General features: G+C 42.6%; 1 protein-coding gene and 1 pseudogene across 9 annotated transcripts in view; one reads left to right on the top strand and one right to left on the bottom strand.

Moving 5' to 3' along the window:
- JMJD1C (jumonji domain containing 1C) overlaps nt 1-23,761 on the bottom strand; it is a 252,566-nt gene that overhangs the window by 152,344 nt on the left and 76,461 nt on the right. For 8 of the 9 annotated variants that reach the window (XR_004972207.1, XM_036336855.1, XM_036336854.1 and 5 more), the window contains one exon: nt 16,837-17,001. Coding sequence is in view for 7 of the 9 variants with exons in the window: in XM_036336854.1 (XP_036192747.1) it covers nt 16,837-17,001 (165 nt within the window). In the remaining 2 variants the exon portion in view is untranslated. Of the gene's footprint in view, nt 1-16,836; nt 17,002-20,415; nt 20,537-23,761 lie in introns of those variants that run through there. The other variant, XM_036336853.1, reaches the window with a different exon arrangement.
- On the top strand, nt 18,522-19,756 carry LOC118670282 (annotated as a pseudogene).

The raw sequence follows: 23,761 nt of genomic DNA on the forward strand, positions 1-23,761 counted from the left end.
CCTGAAGGGGCTGTGGGCAGCCTGAAATCGGCCCTCAGCCCCTCACCCAGGCTGGCCATACCCCCATGGTGTGAGGGTCCCTGCTGGGGTGCTTGGCCAGCCTGCAAACAGCCCTCAGCCCCTCAAACAGGCTGGCCAGGCACCCCAGTGGGGACCCCACCCTGAAAGGGGTGTGACCAGCCTGAAAACAGCCCTCAGCCCCTCACCCAGGCTGGCCAGGAACCCCAGCGGGACCCCCACCCTGATCCAGGACACCCTTCAAGGCAAACCAGCCAACCTCCACCCATGCACCAGGCCTCTATCCTATATAATAAAAGGGTAATATGCAAATTGGCCCTAACAGCAGAACGAATGGCAATGACTAGTCACTATGACACACACTGACCACCAGGGGGCAGATGCTCAATGCAGAAGCTGGCAAGTGGACATCCCCCAAGGACTCCTGGGCTGCCAGAAGGATGTCTGACTGCCAGCTTAGGCCCAATCCCCCCGGGGACCGGGCCTAAGCCAGCAGGTGGACATCCCCCAAGGGGTCCCAGACTGCGAGAGGGCACAGGCTGGGCTGAGGGACCCCCCCCTCCCCAGTACACAAATTTTTGTGCACCGGGCCTCTAGTATAGTATAGTTAGCAAGAACAGAAACTCTTCTGAATATGAATTGTACCCTCCTTGTAGGAGAGAGGTTAGGGTTAGGGTTAGGGTTAAGGACCAGATTGGCTCAGTGGATAGAGCGTCAATCTATGGACTGAAGGGTCCCAGGTTCAATTCTGGTCAAGGGCATGTACCTTGGTTGCAGGCACAACCTCAGCAGGGGGTGTGCAGGAGGCAGCTGATCAATGTTTCTCTCTCATCGATGTTTCTAACTCTCTATCCCTCTCCCCTCCTCTGTAAAAAAATCAATAAAATATATATTTAAAAAAATAATAAATAAATAAAATAATCTGCTATCTAATTCATTTATAAAAATCTATTTCTAAAATAAAAATTATGATATGAAGTTATTACATTAAAATTTCCAATTAGAAAATAATAGTTGTTTTTATCAAAGACAAATTAGAGTCAGGCATAATCCCACTGTTCCCAAAAACGATTTCAATTACTTTATAACATTTTCTAATTACATAATTTTGATACTGCTATAATAAAGATCTGTGCTTTTTACTGGAATTTTATTTGCCCATATTTCCCTAAAGTATTAATTATTTTTAAAGCTGCATCTCAGAATATCAATTTAACAATATTCATAAATTGTCAAACATCAGAGTTATGTTTTGTTTTTAAATGTATTTTTATTGATTTCAGAGAGGAAGGGAAGACAGAGAGGTAGAAACATCAATGATGAGAGAGAATCATTGATTGTCTGCCTCTTGCATATCTCCTACTGGGGGGATTAAGCCCACAATCTGGGCATGTGCCCTGCCTGGGAATCAAACCGTGACCTCCTGGTTCATAGGTCAATGCTCAACCACTGTGCAAAACAGACATCAGAGTTGTTTCCCTTTTTTTTCCCCTTTAGTTGGACTATAATGAACATCTTTCTGTGTGTAACATTACGCTTTTCAGTTTTCTATCTGCAATCCTAGCATACTGTCTGGCTCATATAAGATGCCTGATAAACATTAACTAAACTGAATATAATTTTTACTTTTCAGGAATTATTTTGTAAAGATAATTTCCTAAAAGTAGAATTAATGAATCAAAGCATATGATTTTCTTTAAGGTTCTTACAACATAATGCTTTCCTCTAAAATCATGTCATTTTTATGACCCATAAGAAATAAATGAGTACTCGTTCATTACAGTATTTCCCAGTATTAGATTTTATCATTTGAAAATTTCAATACTTTCTATATATATAATTTGACCTCAGAAAGTGAAGAGAAGTCATAATTCTGACAATATACTGTCTTTACTACCACTTCACTAGTTACCAAAGTACAATAACTAATAATTCTAATTCTGGAAACTCAATTGTAATTATTTAAAAACTCTTTATTTCAAAATTCAATTCATAGTTGGAATTTGGCATGTCTTCATATTTTAGTAACATCTGGTTGAGGTCATAATGTAAACCAAGTACGGCAATATAATAGCCAGACATAAAGGCAATTTTGTGCCCAAGAACAGTGAATTCTACTTTCACTAGACACACACACACACACACACACACACACACACACACACACACACACACAATCTAAAAGGAGCATATTGATAAAGGTTTACACATTTATGATCTGATGATCACAATTCCTGGTGAAACCAGAATAACCTATCTATGACGGTAAAATTGCACCGAGAAGAAAAAGTCTGAACTTCCTAAAACTCACTACAGAAATTCAGATAAATTATTGCAGATTAACATATTTAGTTGACAATAAAGAGGTAAGTTCTCTCCTACATCTTTAAAATAACCCATTTGGGTAATTATATATTTTTCCCCTGACAATTTCAGGAACTACAATTGTGTGTGATTAGAAAGAGGGCATCGATCATAAGCATTTTTATTATTTGTTTTGACTATTTGCAATGTTTCAAATTGGTTACTTACTTTTACAACTGGCTGTTTAACTTGCTATAATTCCCAGTAGGGTTCTTTTTCACTACCTGGAGTAAATTCATCATTTTAAAAAAAGCAATTAATTACTATATGAGATGGATAAGATACTGTGCTACACTCCTAGGAAATATACAAAAATGACTAAGACATGATTCCTGTCCTCAAAGAACTTACAATCTAGTAAAGAAAGACAGACATACAAACATAAGAATAATACAAAGCAGAATGTGCTAGCTGTTAAAACAGAGGTGCAAACAAAGCTCTACAGGAGCACAGGATGGTGAGATTAATTCTGGTTGGGGTGATCTGGAAGATGGGCCAGCAGAAAAGTAGTAGAAAATTCTGCCCCTTAGAAAATACAGTAGTGTTACAACCCAGCTGGGTTAGGGTCAAAGCCCCACTCCCCACAGAAGGTTTTCCTAAAGGAGATGGAGCCAGGGCCCTAACCCAGTTAGGTAGGTGATTCGTTGATTTCAATTATGAGTGCCAACACTTTCTTTCCCTGGTACAAATAAATGTAATTTCATGAATATTTTACTTTATTAAAAAATATAAAATTTAACATTATATTAAGCAACTTACATAAAAATGCAAGTTACCTAGGCCTCCATCATCAGAATGGCCTCAGGTGGTACCCTGATCATACAGAACCAAACAAAAAATAGACACCATTTGAACATGTTATATATGTGGTGCTCCAATATGTTTTGCTACTGATATCCTGGGAAGAAAAATGAAGAGATGCCGGAGAAGTAAACTCTGCATTATACTATCCCATATTTTGTTACAGTTTTATTTATTTTTAAATTTTAAAAATAAATTTAGAATAGGTTAATGAGTTTACATGATTTTTTTTGTCCTGTCATGATTTAAAGAACTAGCAGGTATATTGTCAGTTTCTAATAATTTATCAAAATAAGTAGACAAGATAATAGAACCAATATGTAATATTTAACAGGTACCACAAGAGGGTGAAACTAGAAAGAGGATAATAAATATAAACATATGCAAGAACATAAAAGCAAGTATCATGTATACAGAGTTAAAAACATTAAATTTGTAGAAAAGCAAAGAGTATTAGTTCCCATTGTATTTCATTCTATTAACACCTAATATAGATCCCTAAAATTTCTCAAATTTGTAGATATTTTGTTTTGCTATATAGGAATTTAAAAATTCTGGCTTCATAACTGCTGCTTGTAGATAAGCTTAAATGAGCCTTATTTTAATAAACAGATAGGAAAATAATAGACTCTGTCATGTACTATAAATAAATGAATGTTTGCAAAGTCTTGTAAAACTGAAAATGGTCATTTTCTAAAGATTTTCAAGCATTCTTATTTCAATTATTTGTTCTATTTATTTTTACAACATCTTGAAACAAAGAAAGAAAGCAGAAAGACACAATCTAATTGTCTAAATTAAGGAACATACCCCATTATATAGACTTTCTTTAAATATAAACATACAATTCAAAAAGACTTGCTATCATAAAATTAGCTAAGCAAACCATGAAACAAATATGACAAGGTTTTTTTATAATAGCTGTAATATAACGAATGCTCATAACTATTATTATAAAAACACAAAACCCTAATAAGTAATTGAAAACAGACAATTCACAAAAAATACATTTTGCTAATAAATATAAAAAAATATTCATCACATTAAAGAAATGAAAATTAAAACAATGAAGTAGTATTTTTAAATATCAAATTAGTAGATATATAAATGGTGTAATCGTCAATTCAATTCTGCCCTCCTTAAGCTGTAAAAATCCTCCGCTGGCATGTTTGTTTGGGATTTAAAACAAGATGGTATAAAAATAAGTAATCAGCCCTAGCCACTCTGGCTCAGTGGATAGAGTGTCAGCCTGCAAACTGAAAGGTCTGGTCAGGGCACATGCCCAGGTTGCTCGATCCGCAGTAGGGGGTGTGCAGGAGGCAGCCAATCAATGATTCTCTCTCATCATTGATGTTTCTATCTCTCTCCCTCTCCCTCCCTCTCCAAAATCAATAAAAAATATATTTAAAAAAATAATAAGTAATCAATGCTTGCAGGTGAGGGGGGCATAGGAACTAGGCTGTTAGGGTCCAGGTGAGATGAAAAGGCCCATACACTGAATGGAGACAATGTGAGTAAGTACAACGTTTAAATAATTCGTGGAGTATCAGAAGATTTTTAGATTTTTGTTGTTTTCAAGTTCATACCCTCAGCCAGTAATTCTATTGTAATTCTAAATTTTAAAAATAATCATAATTGCAGACAAAGATTTATCACAGTTATTTACAATCACACAAAAACTAGAAACAACTACAATACCAATTACTAAAAAACTGAAATATGATGTTAGTTATTGCCCTGTGAAGAGAAAGGTATATAATGTAAAACATCAAGTTAAAAAAAAAAGGGCAGGACCTACAATTTTAATGCAGTCTTACCTAAAACTATGATTAAAAGAAAACAGAGATTTGTATCATGTTGCTTTACTTCGTTTATTAGTTTCATATATATTTGTGTGTGTGCATGTGTGTCTATAATCTTTAGGGTTTTCTATATATAGGATCATTTCATCTGCAACCATATAATTTTACTGCTCCTTTCAAATGTAAATGCCTTCCCCCATTTTCTTGTTTAACTACTCTGTCTAGAAATTTCAATACTATCTTGAATAGAATATCATCGCTGTCTTGTTCCCAATCTTAGTGGAAAAGCTTCCAGCTTTTCACAATTGAGTACTATGTTAACTAAGCAGAAGGATATAAAATCAACATGTAAGTAAGCCAGCTACATTTTTATACTCTAATAACAAGCAATCTAAAAATAAAAATTAACAAAACAATTCCATTTACAATAGCATCAAAAGGAAAAAAATTACGTAGGAATTAACTAAGGAGGTGAAACACTGGTATACTGGAAACTACAAAACACTGCTAGAAGAATTTAATGACTTAAGTAAATGGAAAGACATCCTGTGTTTATGGATTAGAAAGTGTAATATTGTTAACATGTCAATGCTACCCACAGGCATCTACAGTTTTAATGCAAACCCTATCAAAATCCCAACAACAGAAAGAGAAAAATCCTGAAACTCATATGGGACACTAAGTAGCTAAAACAATCTTGAAAAAGAATGAAGTTAGAGGACTCACACTTCATGATTTCAAAACTTCCTGTAAAGCTACAATAATCAAAACAGTGTGGTACTGGCATCAAGACGGACATACAGACTAATGAAAGAGAGAGCTGGGAAACAAATTCTTGCATATATGTATAAATAATTTTTGCCAAGGGTGCCAAGCCACTCAATGGAGAAAGGACAATCTTTTCTTCAACAAATGGTGCTGGGAAAATTGGATATCCACAAGCAAACAAAAGAAGTTGGACTCTTACTTAAAATCATAAACAAAAATGAACTCAAAATGGATCAAAGGCCTACATGTAAGACCTAAAACAATAAAACTCTTAGAAGAAAACATACGACAAAAGCTTCATGACACTAAATTTGGCAATGACTTCTAGGATATGACACCAAAGGTACAAGTAACAAAAGAAAAACCAGACAAATTGAACTTCATGAGAATTATAATTATTATTGCATCAAAAGATACTGTCCACAGAGTTAGAAAGGCAATCCACAGATTGGAAAAAAATATCTGCAGATTATATCTGGTAAGGAATTAATATACAGATAACTCCTAAAACTCAGTAACAAAAACAAACAATCCAATTCAAAAAATGGACTAAGGACTTGAATAGACATTTCTCCAAAGAAGATACACAAATGGCCAAAAAGCACATGAAAGATGCTCACCATCACCAATCATTAGGGGAATGCAAATCAAAACCAGGACAGCCCGGCCAGTGTTGCTCAGTGGTTGTGATCTATGACTCAGAAGGTTACAGTTCGATTCCCAGTCAGGGCACATGCCTGGTTGTGAACTAGATCCCCATTCAGGGGTATGCAGGAGGCAGCCGATCAGTGATTCTCTCTCATCATTGATGCTTCTATCTCTTTCTCCCTTTCCCTTTCCTCTCTCTCTAAAATCAATAAAAACATATTTTAAAAATTAAAAACAAGTGTTGCTGAGAATGTAAAATAGAACTGCTGTGGAAACCTGTATGGAAAATTCTCAAAAAAATTAAAAATAAAATTACCATATGATCCAGCAACCCACTTCTGGATTTATACCCAAAAGAATTGAAAGCATGATCTAAAAGAGGTATGTATATGTTCACCCATGTGCACAGCAATATTATTCAGCATAGCCAAGAGGTGGAAGCAACATAAGTGTCCATCAATAGACAAAAGGATAAATACTAGTACAATATAGGATAAATGCTAGTACAACTAGGATAAATACTTGTATATACCTACAATGGAATATTATTTAGCCTTATAAAAGAAATTCTGACAGGCTACAACATGGAGGAATCTTGCAGACATTGTGCTAAACGAAATAAGCCATCACAAAAAGACAAACATTGTATGATTCCATTTACATGAGGTACTTAGAGTAGTCAAAATCATAAAGACAAAGTAAAATGGTGGTTGCAGGGTCTGAGAATAGGAGGGGATGAATACAGTTTCCGTTTTGCAAGATGGAATAAGTTCTATAGATAGATGGACGTACAACAATGGGAACATACTTAATGCCACTGAACTTTATACCTAAAAATGATTAAAATGGAAAATTTTATGTTAAGCATATATTAGCATAATTAAAAATTTTAAAAATCTGTGGGGGAAAAAGAAAGCAGAGAAATTTATTTTATAAGAAGATATATCGAAGTAAGTTGGCTATTTGGTAGTGAAAGTAGAATGATTATGATTTTCTACTTTATACCATTTTCCAATTTTTTTACGATGTGTGCATTTTTTTGTGCACATTAGAAAAACTAAGTTGAAATTTAAAAGGAGGTTTAGTGATTATTTAAGTAGTTTTGTGAGGTTAAAAGGTTTACAACACAAATTTCTAAAATGACACAAGTTATTTCCTAAAGAAATTTTCTCCAAAATACTAAAAACTTATGAATATACATTAGGAATTGATCTTGATTTTAACCCAAAGATTTTTTAAAGTTATGTTTATTCATTAACTATAATACTAAGGCACACTTTTTGGCATTACTGATATTACTGATTCCTGGTTTTGAGACTTTTCATGCAAAATTCACATCCAATATAATAAAAGCCTAATATGCAAATTTCCCCCTTGGGCAGTCGTTTGACAGGGAAACTGCAAGTTCAACCGCTCACTATGACGTGCACTGACCACGGGGGGGGGGGGGGGGGTGCAGAACATGGCGGGCGTCGGTAACACGGCGCTGGCAGCAGGTGGCAGTGGAGGTGCTGCTGGCCCCAATGGGCCCTGACGAGAGCAGTACTGCAGCGGGATGGAAGAGCAGGTGAGTGGGCACCAACTTCTTTTGTTTGCTTGTGGCACCTGATGGTGACCAGCGACTGGCAGGCCCTGATCACCTGACTGGGGTCAGGCCCCGGGCTGGAATAGGAAACTGGGGGTGGGTGGTAGCGACCAAACTCCTGCAGCACCCAGGAAGGGGGCTGTGATCTCTTGCCAGCTACCTGGGGGTCAGGGGGACGGGGATGGAGGTACATTGAGAATGTTGGGTGTCTGCCAAACTTGCTCTCACTCCCTCTGCTACCCTCCCCCAGGACACCAGGGCTCACGTGCCAGGAAGTCCCCATGCTCAGGTGCTGGGCACCCGTGAGGAGCCCGACCGGCACCCACACAGCTTCTTCTGGGTGAGCCGGGCTGTAGCCGCCAGGACCACAGGGTCTGGTCGGGCTCCCTATGGGTTCGCACAGGAGCCGGTCTGTTAGGCCCGCCAGGAGAGAGCGTGCTGCCCGCCCAGCTTCTGTGCAGCACCGCTGGGCAGCCCGTAGGTCCACGCTGCGCCCCTGCTCATGGTGTCTGGCCACGCTCACCACATCTTCACATGGGGACTCTCGCGCCGTGACTCAGGTCGAGAGGGGCACGTGGGGGTTTGGGGACCCAGGTGCTGCCCAGAGCCCAGTGGTCAGCTGGGACCTGCCCTTCCACGCCAGACACTCACTCTTTGATCACCGGTCAGGCCTAGGGACCACATCTATGCATGAATTTTGTGCACCAGGCCTCTAGTATGTGTCATAATTACTCACAAGTTTTAACCAATTTTTGAGTTAATGTTTATAAAATAAAAAAGCATGCTAGTCATGGTTTTAAAAACTACACATTAACCATTCTACATATTCATTCAACAAATAATTTTTAATACCAATCATGGATAAAATTATCTTCTTTATTTTGCTAAAGTATTCACAGTATCCTATCAAAAAAATCACCTTTTGTCTTTCCATATTATATTTTTCTTTTAAAAATGCCATTAATTCAATTCATTGCATCTCCTCCCTCCCTATCTTTTCTTTTTAAATACTTATCTCCTCATACTTTTAAAATGTTAACCAAAAAGAAAAATTTGTAAGTAGTATAATTATTAGCAACTAAAACTATCTTTGTAAATAATTAATTTATGTTTTAAAAATCTGAAAGTAAATACCCTGACAATACTTATACCAAACTAGAGGCCCGGTGCACGAAATCCGTGCACAGTTAGTGTCCCTCAGGCCAGCCTGCACCCTCTTGCAGTCTGGGACTCCTCAGGGGATGTTCGCCTAAGCCGGAAGTCAGATATCCCTCTTGCAGTCCGGGACCCCTTGGGGGATGTCCGCCTAAGCTGGCAGTTGGACATCCCTATCGCAATTCGGGATCCCTTGCTCCTTACCGCCCACCTGCTTGCTCCTTACTGCTCAACTCACTGCTCCTTAGCAGCAGGCTCCTTACCACTTGGCTCCTTAGTGCTGCTGTGAAGGTGGGAGAGGCTCCCGCCACCACTGCTACACTCAGTAGCAGTGAGCCCAGCTTCTGGCTGAGCAGCGCTCCCCCTGTGGGAGCACACTGACCACCAGAGGGCAGCTCCTGCATTGAGAGTCTGCCCCTGGTGGCCAGTGCACATCATAGCGACCAGTCGTTCCGCCATTACGGTCACTTAGGCTTTTATTATATAGATAGCTGAAATAAGTTTTAATGGCTTTTAAAATATTTCTTTAATATTAATGTAAGAACATTTTTTATTCATATACATTGCATACCTATTACATGCTAAACAATGTCAGAAAACTGAGATAACAATGGTTAAACAGATGTGGCTTTTTTCCTCATACAATTAATGATCTTATTAATTTAGCATGTTTCTTTTATAAAACTGAGAATTTATTATAACCTAATATATTTTCCTAAATGGAACATTTCCTGATACGAAGTAATTTTACCTATTATCTGAACATATAATTTCACATTAAATAGCTGCTATTATCTACAATCCAAGGAAATTATATGCTATTAAATGCTTTATAAGAAGCAGTTATAAAGTATCCTCTTATCCTCTTATTATTCACCTACAAAGTTTCACTTGGCAAAGTTATTCCACACTGCACACAAACCAGTCAACTTTTAGTATCCTTTAATCCAATTTATGCTTCCCCTAATGCACATAATAAATTACTAGGAGACTAAATATGCTGAAAGACTACTAACAAAAAGACACATAAAGCCTTTATGTTCTCTCTCCCTTTTAACATGGCAGCCTCAGCAAAAAAAAGAAATACGACAGAGAAGACTAAGTCCTTAACAGACTTTCTGGCTAAGGATGGAGGGACTGGTGGAGGAAGCACATCTGTCCCCAAACCAGTCAGCGGGGCTCATGAAACAGCAACCTGGAAGGAGATGTTTCAACCACTTGGCACAATGATGATAATGCTATGTACAGAGCACCTCCAATAGACTGTTCTATCTTTCCCACTGTTCCACAGGCTGCTCAGGAACTCAATATTGACAGGAGCTGTTTCCCAAATTGCCACCCCACACTGCTTTTCTAGGGCACCTGCCCTATAATGTGACAGAAGATTCCATTAAGGAATTCATTAGGGGATTAAATACCAGTGTGGTCTGTTTACCAAGTGAACCCAGCAATCCAGCAAGGTTGAAAGGTTTTGGTTACACTGAGTTTGAGGACCTGGATTCCTTGTTCAATGCCCTGAGTCTCAATGAAGAGTCTCTAAATAACAGGAGAATTCGAGTGGACATCGCTGATCAAACACAAGATAAAGACAGGGATGATGGTTCTTTTGGCTGAGATCGAAATTGAGATTCTGACTAAATAGATACACACTGGAGGGCCTGTCCTGCTACAGACAGCTTTGATATTTACCCACCTAGAAGAGGTGATGACAGCTTTGTAGACAAGTATCGAGATCATTACGATTGAGACCTATACTCTGATAGGTACTGGTAGTTTTCATTATGGCCCAAGACAGAAAATGGATCCATACAGGGGCCAGGATTACTGTCATGATAGAGGCAGCAGAGACTATAATAGAGGCTATGATTCCAGGATAGGCAGTGGCAGAAGAACATTTGGTAGGCACTGTAGAGATGATCACAACAGAGGAGGCGGGGACTGCTATGAAGACAAATATGACAGATACAATGATTATTCTTGGAATGATTACAGGTGTGATAATAGTGTTCCCCCAAAGACCCAAATTGAATCTAAAGCCTCAGAACACTCCTAAAGAAGCTGATTCCTCTGCTAGCACCTTTTAGTCCTGTCGAGCAGCATCTATCTTTGGAGGGGCAAAGCCTGTTGACACAGCTGCTAGACAATGAGAAGTAGAGGAGCAGCTACGGAAAGAATGGAAGAAACTGCAGTGTTAGCTGAATGAGCCTAAACTAGAACCATGGACTTGAAAGAGACACACACAAGATGGCTAAGTGAATTAACTCAGGAACAGGAACAGGAAAAGTTAAGGACAGGAAGTGAGTCATCACAGACTGGGACCTCTGCCACATTGGGCAGAAATTTGAAGAAGGAAAGAGTGTGAGAAATCTTTAGAAAATTAAGCACTCAATAAGAAGACTGTCACTCTCCAACTTCTAAGCTTCCCAAACCTGAAAAGCCCTTAAAGGTAAAGCCAGCTCCTCCACCAAAGGAGAATGCTTGGGTGAAGCAAAGTCTAACCGTCCTCCTTGATGATCTCAGAGCTCAGACACAGAGCAGCAATCCCCTACAAGTGGTGGGGGAAAAATTGTTCCAGCTCAACCATCTGAGGAAGGACCACCAAGGAAAGCACATGAAAATACGTGGATGGAGTATCCCAAAAGGCAAAAGCAGGAAGTTCAGTCTTCATACAGGAGATGGAGGGAACAAAGACCACTGGAAGGAATCAGATAGCAAAGACACAAAAAGGATTAAGACTCCCATTCTGCACCTGAGTAAATCCAGCCTTCTTCATTTCTGTAAGCAAGTATGCTACTCTCTCCATTGATGAAGATGAAAACTAGGGAGATGACACCAAACAGACCTTTACATCCTGAGCTTTCTCAGAGGCTCTCTCTATCTGGATCATTCAAGGGCAAACAAAACTGATAAGATAAATAAAACTCCCCACCTTCAGGAGAGCTTAACTTAAAAATAAATAATAAAAGATAAACAATCCAATCAAAAAATGGGCAAAGGACTTAAATAGAAACTTTTTGAAAGGGGACATAAGGAAGGCCAAGAGACATTATGAAATTATGCTCAAAGTCACTAATCATCTGAGAGATGCAAATCAAAACAACAATGAGGTACCATCTCACATCTGTCAGAATGGCTATCATCAACAAATCAACAAAGGACAAGTACTGGAGAGGATGAGGAGAAAAAGGAATCCTCCTGCACTGCTGGTGGGAATGCAGACTGATGCAGCCACTGTGGAAGACAGTATGGAGTTTCCTCAAAAAGTTCAAAATGGAACTCCCATTTGACCCAGTGATCCCACTTCTAAGAATATATCCCAAGAAACCAGAAACATCAATTAGAAAGGACATATGCATCCCTATGTTCACAGCAGCACAATTTACAATAGCTAAGATCTGGAAACAGCCTAAGTGACCATCTGCAGATGAATGGGTTAAAAAACTGTGGTACAGCTACACAATGGAATACTATGCTGCTACAAAAAAGAAGGAACTTTTACCATTTGTAACAGCATGGATAGAACTGGAGAGCATTATGCTAAGCAAAATAAGCCAGTCAGAGAATGATAAATACCACATGATCTCACTCATATGTAGGATATAATGAATGACATAAACTGATGAACAAAAATAGGTCCAGAGACAAGGAAACACTGAACATACCATCCAACCTCAGAGAGAAGGCGGGGGTCGGGGGGGGGAGTTAATCGGGGAAAACGGAGACATATGTAATACTTTAAACAATAAAAAAAATAAAAAAATAAAATGAAATTCTTTTGCATGCTGCCACAGCCTTTAAAGTATTGAACTAACTGGAGAATTGCCAACAGAGCCAGTGAGAAAGAGACATCTTTTAACAGAAAAGGTGTGCATTTTTATGACACATGCAGTTTCCTGTGTGATTAGTGTCTAGGGACTTCCATTTAGAAAAATGGCAATGACAGTAAGGCAATGTCTTGAATCAGGTTGGGCAGTCGGGCAGGTATGAAGAGCATAAGATTCCTACCTTTAATTATTACTTTAAACAATAATAAAAATAAAAAAATAAAATGAAATTCTTCTGCATGCTGCCAGTGCACGATCGAGGCCTGGGAGGGACTTCGGGAGGGCTCCAGGGCATGTCCGGCCCATCTTGCCCAGTCCTGATCAGGGCCGGCCAACCAGGGAGGGACCGCGGGAGGGTGACTCGCCGGGGAGGGACTGCGGGAGGACTCCAGAGCATGTCTGGCCCGTCTCGCCCAGTCCTGATTGGCTGGACTCCAGCAGCAAGCTAACCTATCGGCCAGAGCGTCTGCCCAGTGGTGGTCGGTGTGCATCATAGCTACAGGTCGAACAGTTGCTTAGGCTTTTATATATATACTAGAGGCCCGGTGCACAAAAATTTGTGCACTCGGGGGGAAAAGGGGGTCCCTCAGCCCGGCCTCTGCCCTCTCGCAGTCTGGGACCCCTCAGGAGATAACGACCTGCTGGCTTAGGCCCGCTCCTGGGTGGCAGAGGGCAGGCCCAATCCCTAGGTGCAGCACCTGGTCGGGCTCAGAGCAGGGCTGATTGGGGAGTTGGGGCGCCGCCCCCTGTCATGCACAGAGCAGGGCAGAGATTGCGATGCCACCCTCAGTCACGCTCAGGGTAGGGCTGATTGAGGGGTTGGGGCACCGCCCCCCATCACACTCAAGGCAGGGTCGAGGGGAGGTTGCGGTGCCACCCCCCGTCACGCACAGAGCAGGGCCAATCTGGGGGTTGGGGTGCTGGCCCCTGTCACTCATAGAGCAGGGCCCATCAGGGGGGTTGGGGCTCCGTACCCTGTCATACACAGAGCAGGGCCAATCAGGGGGTTGGGGAGCTCCCCGCTGTCACGCACAGAGCAGGGCCCATCTGCGGGTTGGGGAGCTCCCCCTGTCATGCACAGAGCAGGGTCGATCAGGAGGTTGGGGAGCTCCCCCGTCACTCACAGAGTAGGGCCGAAAGGGGAGTTGGGGCACCGCCCCCTGTCACACACAGAGCAGGGCCAATCAGGGGGTTGGGGTACTGCACCCTGTCACACTCAGGGCAGGGCCGATGGGGAGGTTATGGCTCTACCCTGTCACACACAGAGCAGGGCCGATCAGGGGGTTGGGGCGCTGCCTCAGGTCACACACAGAGCAGGGCCGATCATGGGGTTGGGGCACCGCCACTCTCACACGCAGGGCAGGGCTGATGGGGAGGTTATGGCTCTACCCCATCACACACAGAGCAGGGCCCGTGGAGGGGGGGTTGGGGTGCCGCCCTCTATCACCCACAGAGCAGGGCTGATCAGGGGGTTGGGGCGCCGCCACTCTCACACTCAGGGCAGGGCTGATGGGGAGATTATGGCTCTACCCCGTCACACACAGAGCAGGGCCCGTGGGGGGAGGGGGATTGGGGCGCCGCACCCTGTCACACACAGAGCAGGGCCGATCAGGGGGTTGGGGAGCTCCCCCGTATCAGGCACAGAGCAGGGCTGATCAGGGGGTTGGGGCGCCTTCCCGTCACGAACAGAGCAGGGCAGATAGGGAGGTTGTGGCCCCGCCCCCTGTCATGCTGATCCCGGTGCCAGGAGGCCTCTCGGCTCCGCTGATCCCGGTGCTGGGAGGCATATTACCCTTTTACTATATAGGATAGAGGCCTGGTGCATGGGTGGGGCTGGCTGGTTTGCCCTGAAGGGTGTGCTGGATCAGGGTGGGGGTCCCCACTGGGGTGCCTGGCCAGCCTGGATGAGGGGATGATGGCTGTTTGCAGCTGGTCACACACCCTTCAAGGTGGGGGTCCCCACTGTGGTGCCTGGCCAGTCTGGGTGAGGGGCTGAGGGCTGTTTTCAGGCTGGGACTGAAGCTCCCAACTGCTCCTTTTTTTCTTTTTTTTTTATTCTGGGCCAGCTTTAGCTTTGAGGCTTGGCTCCAGCTCTGAGGCCTCAGCTGCTGAAAGAAGGTATCTGGTTTGTTTCGGTTCTATAATTGAAACTCTGTATCAACTCCAGCTCTGAGATCCCAGCCCGCTGAAAGCTGGTTTCTGGGGTTTTGTTTAGCTTCTATATTTGTTACAATGTTTCTTAAACTGCAAGCTCAGAGGCTGGCAAGGCAGGCGGGGAACATTGCAGTCCTCCGTCACTGAAGCAAGCAAGCCTCATGTTCAGTTTAAGCTGCCTGACTGCCGGCCGCCATCTTGGCTGGCAGTTAATTTGCATATTGCCCTGATTAGCCAATGGAAAGGGTAGCGGTCGTATGCCAATTACCATGTTTCTCTTTTATTAGATAGGACTAGGGGCCCAGTGCACAAATTGCGGGGGGGTGGGGGGGGGTGTCCCTCAGCCTAGCCTGCACCCTCTCCAATCTGGGACCCTTCAAGGGATGTCTGACTGCCCACAGGGATCGGGCCTAAAGGGGCAGTCGGACATCCCTCTCACAATTCAGGACTGCTGGCTCCCAACCACTCACCTGCTTGCCTGCCTGATTGCCCCTAACCGCTTCTGCTTGCCAGCCTGATCACCCCCTAACCACCCCCCTGCCAGCCTGATCAACACCTAACTGCTCCCCTGCTGGCCCGATTGCCCCTAACTGCCCTCCCCTGCTGGCCTGGTCGCCCCCCAACTGCCCTCCCTGCAGGCCTGGTCCCTCCCAACTGCCCTCCTCTGCCGGCTCGGTCACCCCTAACTGCCTTCCCCTGCTGGCCTGATCGCCCACAACAGCCCTCCCCTGCTGGCCATCTTGTGTTCCACATGGGGGTGGCCACCTTGTGCGTTGGAGTCCTCTTTATTAGATAGGACTAGAGGCCCAGTGCACAAATTCGTGTGCAGGTACGGTCCCTAGGTCTGGCCTGTGATCAGGGCCATCTTCCCCGGCTGCCTGCAGCCAGCCCCGACCTCCACTGCCACCTACCCCCGGTTCCCTGTTTGCCATCAGGCAATCGGAGCCTGCTGGCTACAGGGAGGGACCAAGAGGTCGGCCATTCCACCTGCTCCCTGGCCCTGCCCCCCACCCCAGTTCCCCATTTGCCACTGGGTGATCAGAGCTTGCCGGTTAGGCAAAGGGACCAAGAGGTGCTCAGTGCACTTCATAGTGACTGGCCATCTGAGGCTTGCCTGCGCCTCAGGCCAGCCCTGGGAAGCTGGGTGGCTAAGGGGACTGGGGGACTCCAGAGGCAGGTGCGTGGAGTGGCCTGGCCCACCTGGGGGTGGACCCGGCCTTGCCGCGCGCCTGCTGCCCCGGTGGGGCTGAGGGCACTGGATGTCCCCATCTTGTGGCTGTGGCCACCACCATCTTTGAGGGCGGGGCAGTCAATTAGCATATTCCCTCCTTATTGGCTGTGGGCAACACCATCTTTGTGACAGTGTGAGGGTCAATTAGCATATTATCCTTTTATTATATAGGCCATGGGAGGGTTCCAGGGCATGTCCAGCCCATCTTGCTCATTCCTGATTGGCTGGACCCCAGTAGCAAGCTAACCTACTGGTCGGAGCATCTGCACCCTGGTGGTCAGTGCACATCATAGTGAGCAGTTGAGTGGTCTTAGCATATCATTATCATGTTACGCTTTGACTGGTTGAACAGACAACCAGACGACCAAACACTTAGCATATCAGGCTTTTATTATATAGGATAATCAGCAGATAAACCAAAACTTACATTTAGTTCTTGTTCTTTTAAACAAAATAAAAATGCTTAATAAAACAAAGTGATCTTACCAATGCAGGCCACTGAATCTGCTTGCTCTTTGATCCCTGAGTCTGGCTAGGGTTGTTCCTCCTGGCCCAGATTAAGTGGTATTCCACCAAGAAGGCTGAAAAATCTTCATAAACTCTAACCCACTCTCGTTTATCCCATTCAAGATCATCAAATTCCACATACACCTATGGAAAAGAAAACATAAAACTCCATAAGCAATACAGAGTATGATATTTTAAAATATGTATAAGCCATGACGTTGAATGAGAAGACATTACCAAATTCATTATTCAAATAAACATTTCACTTAAAATCATTATTTAAGTAACCTATCCATAACCACATTATAACCCCTACTTATTATATAAGTCATAAGTTTATTAAGAAAAGCAATTTATAAAATGTTGGTCAGTATAGACTGACCAATACCTATTCAAGACAGACTAGAGCACTATATAGATACTGATGATTCTAGAAGCAGAGGTTGGAAAATGTTTTCTATAAAGTACCAAACAGCCGAAACCGGTTTGGCTCAGTGGATAGAGCGTCGGCCTGCGGACTGAAAGGTCCTAGGTTCGATTCCGGTCAAGGGCATGTACCTGGGTTGCGGGCACATCCCCAGTAGGAGATGTGCAGGAGGCAGCTGATCGATGTTTCTCTCTCATCGGTGTTTCTAAATCTCTATCTCTCTCCCTTCCTCTCTGTAAAAAATCAATAAAATATATATTAAAAAAAAAAAAAAAGTACCAAACAGTAAATATTTTAGGCTTTGCAAACCATATGGTCTCTGTCACAGCTACTTACTTCTGACTTCATAGTATGAAAGCAGTCCTAGACAATATGTAAACAAATGAGATTGGCTTTTTTCCAATAAAACTTTCATACAAAGACAGGCAGCAGTGCAAGATATTTCAAAGCATAAAAAATCAATCAATGCAATACACCACACTAACAGAATGAAGAACAAAAACATGATTATCTTAATTGATACAGGAAAAAAAAATTTGACAAACACTTTCATGTTTAAACAAATAAACTTCAAACTAAGAATAGAAGGAAACAACCTTAACATAATAAAGATCATATTGAAAAACCCAAACCTAACATCATACTCAATGGTGAAAGACGGAAAGCTTTTCCTCTACACTGGGAAGAAGACAAGGATGTTATACTTGGAAAACCAAAACGGACTCTTTTATAACTCATTCAATCATTCTACTCCCTTTTGGCCCCCATTTACATCCCTTTTCATTAATTCTCTAAAGTTATCTTTTCATAGAACTGTCTTCCCAATTAGTTTGAGTTACATTGAAGGCAGTCTTGTTCTTATCTTTTTCTTCCACCCATCCTTTGCTACATTATACCTGAAGTGTTTCAGTTTCCCTGTATTTAAATCTTGTTTGTGCTGGACTCTTTCAAGTTCTTCAGCATGTAAGTTAACTCCCACGTTAACAAACTTAGCTTTGAACTCCTATAAACAGTAACAAACTTAGCTTTGAACTCCTATAAACAGTTATCTGTCACACATTATATTATCATATGATCATATACTACCCTATATTCTTCAAATGTAGTATCTTTAAATTATAGGTGCAAATTCATTGAGGGTAGAGCTGTTATAGTGTCCAGTACAGTGATGCACATGTACAAAGTGCTTAATAAATATTAAATATCTTCTGAATCCTGCTATCATGGACTTTTAAACATGGAGACAAACTGGTAAAAGATACATTTGATTCTGAGGTCTTTGTGCTGCTGCCCGTTAGAAAGCTAATTAGATGTGTTTACCTATTAGAACTGGTAAAGACAGGAATACACTGTTCAAGGAGTTAACATCTGTTTCTAGTTATCCACACAAAGTCAAGCAGGAGCCCAAGTCTAGAAACAAGACTGTCGGCTTCTTCTAAGAATGATCCTTAGGGGTTGAGATGAGGTCTATCTGGTGTTATGCAAAGGTTTCAAACTATACAAATTTCTCCCACTATTTAAAATTTTATAAGATTCTCATATCTAATTATTAAGTTGTAGTATAAATGGGCTTCTGGGAGCTCCAGAAAAACTGAAGCAGAGACAATGTTAAGGAAAACCTGAACATTATCTGCTTTGCCCTCATGAACAATTATAATATGTACTCACTGACAAAACATTTCAGTCAAGAACCCAAAAAGCCAAGGTTTGTAAACATTTCCCTAACCCAAAGGACATAAATTCAATGTAAAGACCTACTGCAGACCGGAAGCCTTACCAATAACAAACAGTCGATGAACACGTATTTTGTGTTATGTATATTATATACTGTATTCTTTTTAAAAAATATATATTTTTATTGATTTCAGAGAGGGAGAGGGAGAAAGAGATAGACATCAATGATGAGAGAGAATCATTGACTGGCTGCCTCCTGCATGCCCCACACTAGGGATCAAGCCCGCAACCCAGGTATGTGTCTTTGGCCGAAATTGAACCTCAGAGTTCTCAGTTCACAGGCTGATGGTGTATCCACTGAGCCAAACCGGTTAGGACTATACTGTATTCTTATAATAAAGCAAGCTAGAGAAAAGGAAATGTTATTAAAATAAAGAAAATAATAAGAGAAAATACATCTATAGTACTTATTGAAAAAAAAAATCCATGTATGAATGGACTTGAGCAGTTCAAACCCATGCCATTCAAGAGTTGACTGTAGATGTGAGGCCCTCAGTAGACTGAGCTGCAGACAGAATTGGAACCTTCTGCTTCAGCAAGATCCTATTTCTTCAGTATTACCTCCATGAACAGGGAGACTGGGTCTATACCCTGAAGAAGTTTGATCCTACGGGACAACAGATCTGCTCGGCCCATCCTGCTCAGTTCTCCCCAGACGACAAATACTCTCGACACCGAATCACCATCAAGAAACGTTTCAAGGTGCTGATGACCCAGTAACCGCACCCTGTACTGTGAAGGTCCCTTAAATTTCATGTCTTTCCTGCCACCTGAGACTCCTCTGAGTCTTCCCGAAACCAAGCTTTTCAGTCTGTGAGCCTTGAAGCCTTCTTAACACCCTTGCTCTTTGGAATCCAGTATCATCATTACCTTTGATCATGCTTGTGCGAAGCAATCATGGTAGCACCACCTTTAAAGGGAACACGTTTGAGGCTGTTTTTCATATTTTGACTGCCACGTTATTAAAATTATTTGAAAGAGAAAAAAAAAAGTCAACTGTACTTATTATGCTAGGCAAAATAAGCCAGAAAGAGAAACATAAGTGTCACGAGATCTTACTCATATGTGGAATCTAATGAACCAAATAAATTGATGATCAAAAATAGACCCAGAGACATAGAAGCATGAACAGACTGTTGAACCTAAGAGGGAAGGCAGGGGAGGGTGGGTGGGAAGAGATCAACCAATAAACTTGTATGCATATATGCATAACCATGGACACAGACAATAGGTTGGTGGTGTGTGTGTGTGTGGGGGGGAGCAGATGGGAAAAGATTAATGGGGGGGAAAAGGAGGACCTATGTAATACTTTCAACAATAAAGATTTATAAAAAAAAATTTAAGCTAAAAAATAAAATAAAAAAGAGTCAACTGTAGTTGGAAATCTTATTAGTTACCTTTTGATTATAGGTAATGGTTGATTCATTATTTACTGATAAATTTCCCATTCTGTTTTATACTCAGTAGAAACGTTATAAATGCATAATATATTTAATTTACAATACGCTAAGAGTTTTCAAATATTTTGCTCATCCTATATTCAACATAATCTTCAAAGAAAAAGAAGATGGGTGTTACTTTAACATATGATAAAATTGTTATCACAGAGGCTAAATTCCAAAGGTTCTTCACATGATAGATAGGATTAGGACTAAAACTGAAAATTGTAACATGGATGAGGAGTCTAGGATTCCTTCTACTGCATTTATTAGTGATTCCATTTTTTGAAGAGATATATTACATAAGCCTGTGTTACTTTTTAATTAAAACTACCTATTCAGCGCTGGCTGATGTGGCTCATATGTCCCCATTTTCCCTCCCTTTGCTCACCTCCACCCTGCCCTTCCTTCCTTCTAGCCATCGTCATTCTGTAGTCCGTGTTATATGGGTTATGCATATATGTTCTTTAATAGAACTCTCGAAAACCTGTCACAGTGATCTCTGAAATAATACAGTAAAAATCCACCATAATTTCCACTTCTTCCTTTAAATTAAATATGGGTCTTCTTCAAAGACACAGTTTTTTGCTGGATTCCTCTCAAGTTATGACTGTTTTCCCTACTATATCCCTTATACTAATGAGCTTAGAGATGGATTAGGTTATTCTTTATTCCTCATTGCAAAGTTCATTCTTCTTCCTTTATCATCCATCCTACATGAACCACTCCTTCCCCTCCTCTAGCTACAGTTTCTCCATAACTGCAATTTCAAACACTTTACTCCTCAAACACCACTTCCTATGTTTCCAGTTCACTCTCTCATATTCTGGCCTCATCAATCACTCAGCCTAACACAGGACCTACAACTTTTCACTGTTGTGCTATTATACTACAATTCTACTATAAAATAATATCCTATCTAATAAAAGAGAAAAATGGTAATTAGCGTACAACCGCTACCCTTCCCATTAGCTAATCAGCAAGATCTGCAAATTAACTGCCAGCCAAGATGGTGGCTGGCAGCCAGGCAGCTTGAAACTAACATGAGGCTTGCTTGCTTCAGTGACGGAGGAAACCAACGTTCCCCGCCTGCCTTGCCGGCCTCTGAGCCTGCAGTTTGAAACATTGTAACAAATACAGAAGCTAAACAAAACCCCAGAAACCTGCTTTCAGTGAGCCAGGATCTCAGAGCTGGAGTTATACATTGTTTTGATTATAGAACCCAAACAAACCAGATACCTGCTTTCAACAGCAGAGGCCTCAGAGCTGGAGCCAGAGCTAAAGCTGGCCCAGAATAAAAAAAAAAGAAAAAAAGGAGCAGTTGGGAGCTTCAGCCCTCAGCCCCTCACCCAGATTGGCCAGGCACCCCAGTGGGGAGCCCCATCCTGATCCAGGACACCCTTCAGGGCAAACCAGCCAGCCCCACCCATGCACCAGGCCTCTATCCTATATAGTAAAAGGGTAATATGCCTCCCAGCACCGGGATCAGCGGAGCCGCGAGGCCACCCAGCACTGGGATCAGCGTGACAGGGGGCAACGCCCAAACTCCCTGATCGCCCTGCGGCTCTGTGTGTGACAGGGGGCGGGGCCACAACCTCCCTATCCGCCCTGCTTTGTTCGTGACAGGGGAAGGCGCCCCAACCTCCTGATCAGCCCTGCTCTGTGCCTGATACGGGGGGAGCTCCCCAACCCCCTGATCGCCCTGCGGCTCTGTGTGTGAGAGTGGCGGCGCCCCAACCCCCTGATCGGCCCTGCTCTGTGTGTGACAGGGTGCGGTGCCCCAACCCCCCCACTCCCAAGGGCCCTGCTCTGTGTGTGATGGGGTAGAGCCATAACCTCCCCATCAGCTCTGCCCTGGGTGTGACAGTGGCGGCGCCCCAACCCCGACTGGCCCTGCTCTGTGGGTGATAGAGGGCGGCGCCCCACCCCCCGATCCGCCCTGCTCTGTGTGTGACAGGGGGCGGTGCCCCAACTCCCCTATCGGCCCTACTCTGTGCGTGACAGGGTAAAGAGCCCCAAGCCCCCTGATGGGCCCTGCTCTGTGAGTGACAGGGGGCAGCGCCCCAACCCCCGGATTGGCCCTGCTCTGTGCGTGACAGGGGGTGGCGCCGCAACCTCCCCATCGACCCTGCCTTGAGTGTGACAGGAGGCGGTGCCCCAACCCCCCAATCGGCCCTACCCTGAGCGTGACTGAGGGTGGCATCGCAACTTCCCGATCTGCCCTGCTCTGTGCATGACAGGGGGCGGTGCCCCAACTCCCCAATCGGCCCTGCTCTGAGCCCGACCAGGGGCTGCACCTAGGGATTGGCCTGCCCTCTGCCCCCCAGGAGCAGGCCTAAGCCAGCAGGGAATTATCTCCCGAGGGGCCCCAGACTTCGAGAGGGCACAGGCCAGGCTGAGGGGACCCCCCCTTCCCCCCAAGTGCACAAATTTTTGTGCACCGGGCCTCTAGTATATATATATATAAAACTAGAAAAGCCACTTGCAAAAATGCCAATGAAAATTACCCAATAGTGGTGTACTAATTTTTCTTTATGCTTTCCCAAATTTTCCAAGTATAAACACATACATCCTTTAAAATTTGTCTTGTCCTCTGTATTGAGCAATAAATAAAATTATGTATACTAGTAAAAGGCACCTGAAAAAAAATGTTCTAGGAATATCTTAATTTCCTATTCCTATCAGAATGAAGAAAATGGATGTGGTAACTCCCAGGTTTCAGGATTTAATTGTCATGTTGCTCCAAAGCATAAAATAGCTTTCAAGAGCTCCAGCTGTAAACTGGGAAGAATCCCTATACCTATGTATAATTACGCAGTGACCCCACTATAAATTAGACTTCTGTTATATTGACAGCATTCAATTTACATTTTTGCAATTTAAAGAGTACATTTTAGAGTCTTCTACTTGTTTTAGAGTAAGATATTAAAACCGGAAAATAGATATCTAGTTATCGCCCTTACTTTCATACTTTCTATTAGTTTCCCATGGGACTACATTAAGTCTGAACTTAACACTGGTTGACAGGACCCTAAAGATCTGTTTTCTGCATTCTTCTGATCCTGCTACAATCCCTAGTCCCTTACTCTACAGATTGGTACCTTGATTTTTTTCCTGTTCCTGAAACATACCATTCAGCTCTCATGATAGAAGAGAAGCATAAGATAATTTTTGATTGCACTGATTAAAAACAGGAATAAAATAATGTTTGCAACCTAAACTAATGTCAAGAGAAAAGGAGAACACCAGTCGCCGGAACCCTGTTTTAACTCTTTAAAGAGATATGGTCAGTGTCAGGGAAATG

Source organism: Myotis myotis, unplaced genomic scaffold, assembly GCF_014108235.1.
Source record: "Myotis myotis isolate mMyoMyo1 unplaced genomic scaffold, mMyoMyo1.p scaffold_m19_p_15, whole genome shotgun sequence".
In the NCBI taxonomy this organism is placed as follows: Eukaryota; Metazoa; Chordata; class Mammalia; order Chiroptera; family Vespertilionidae; genus Myotis; species Myotis myotis.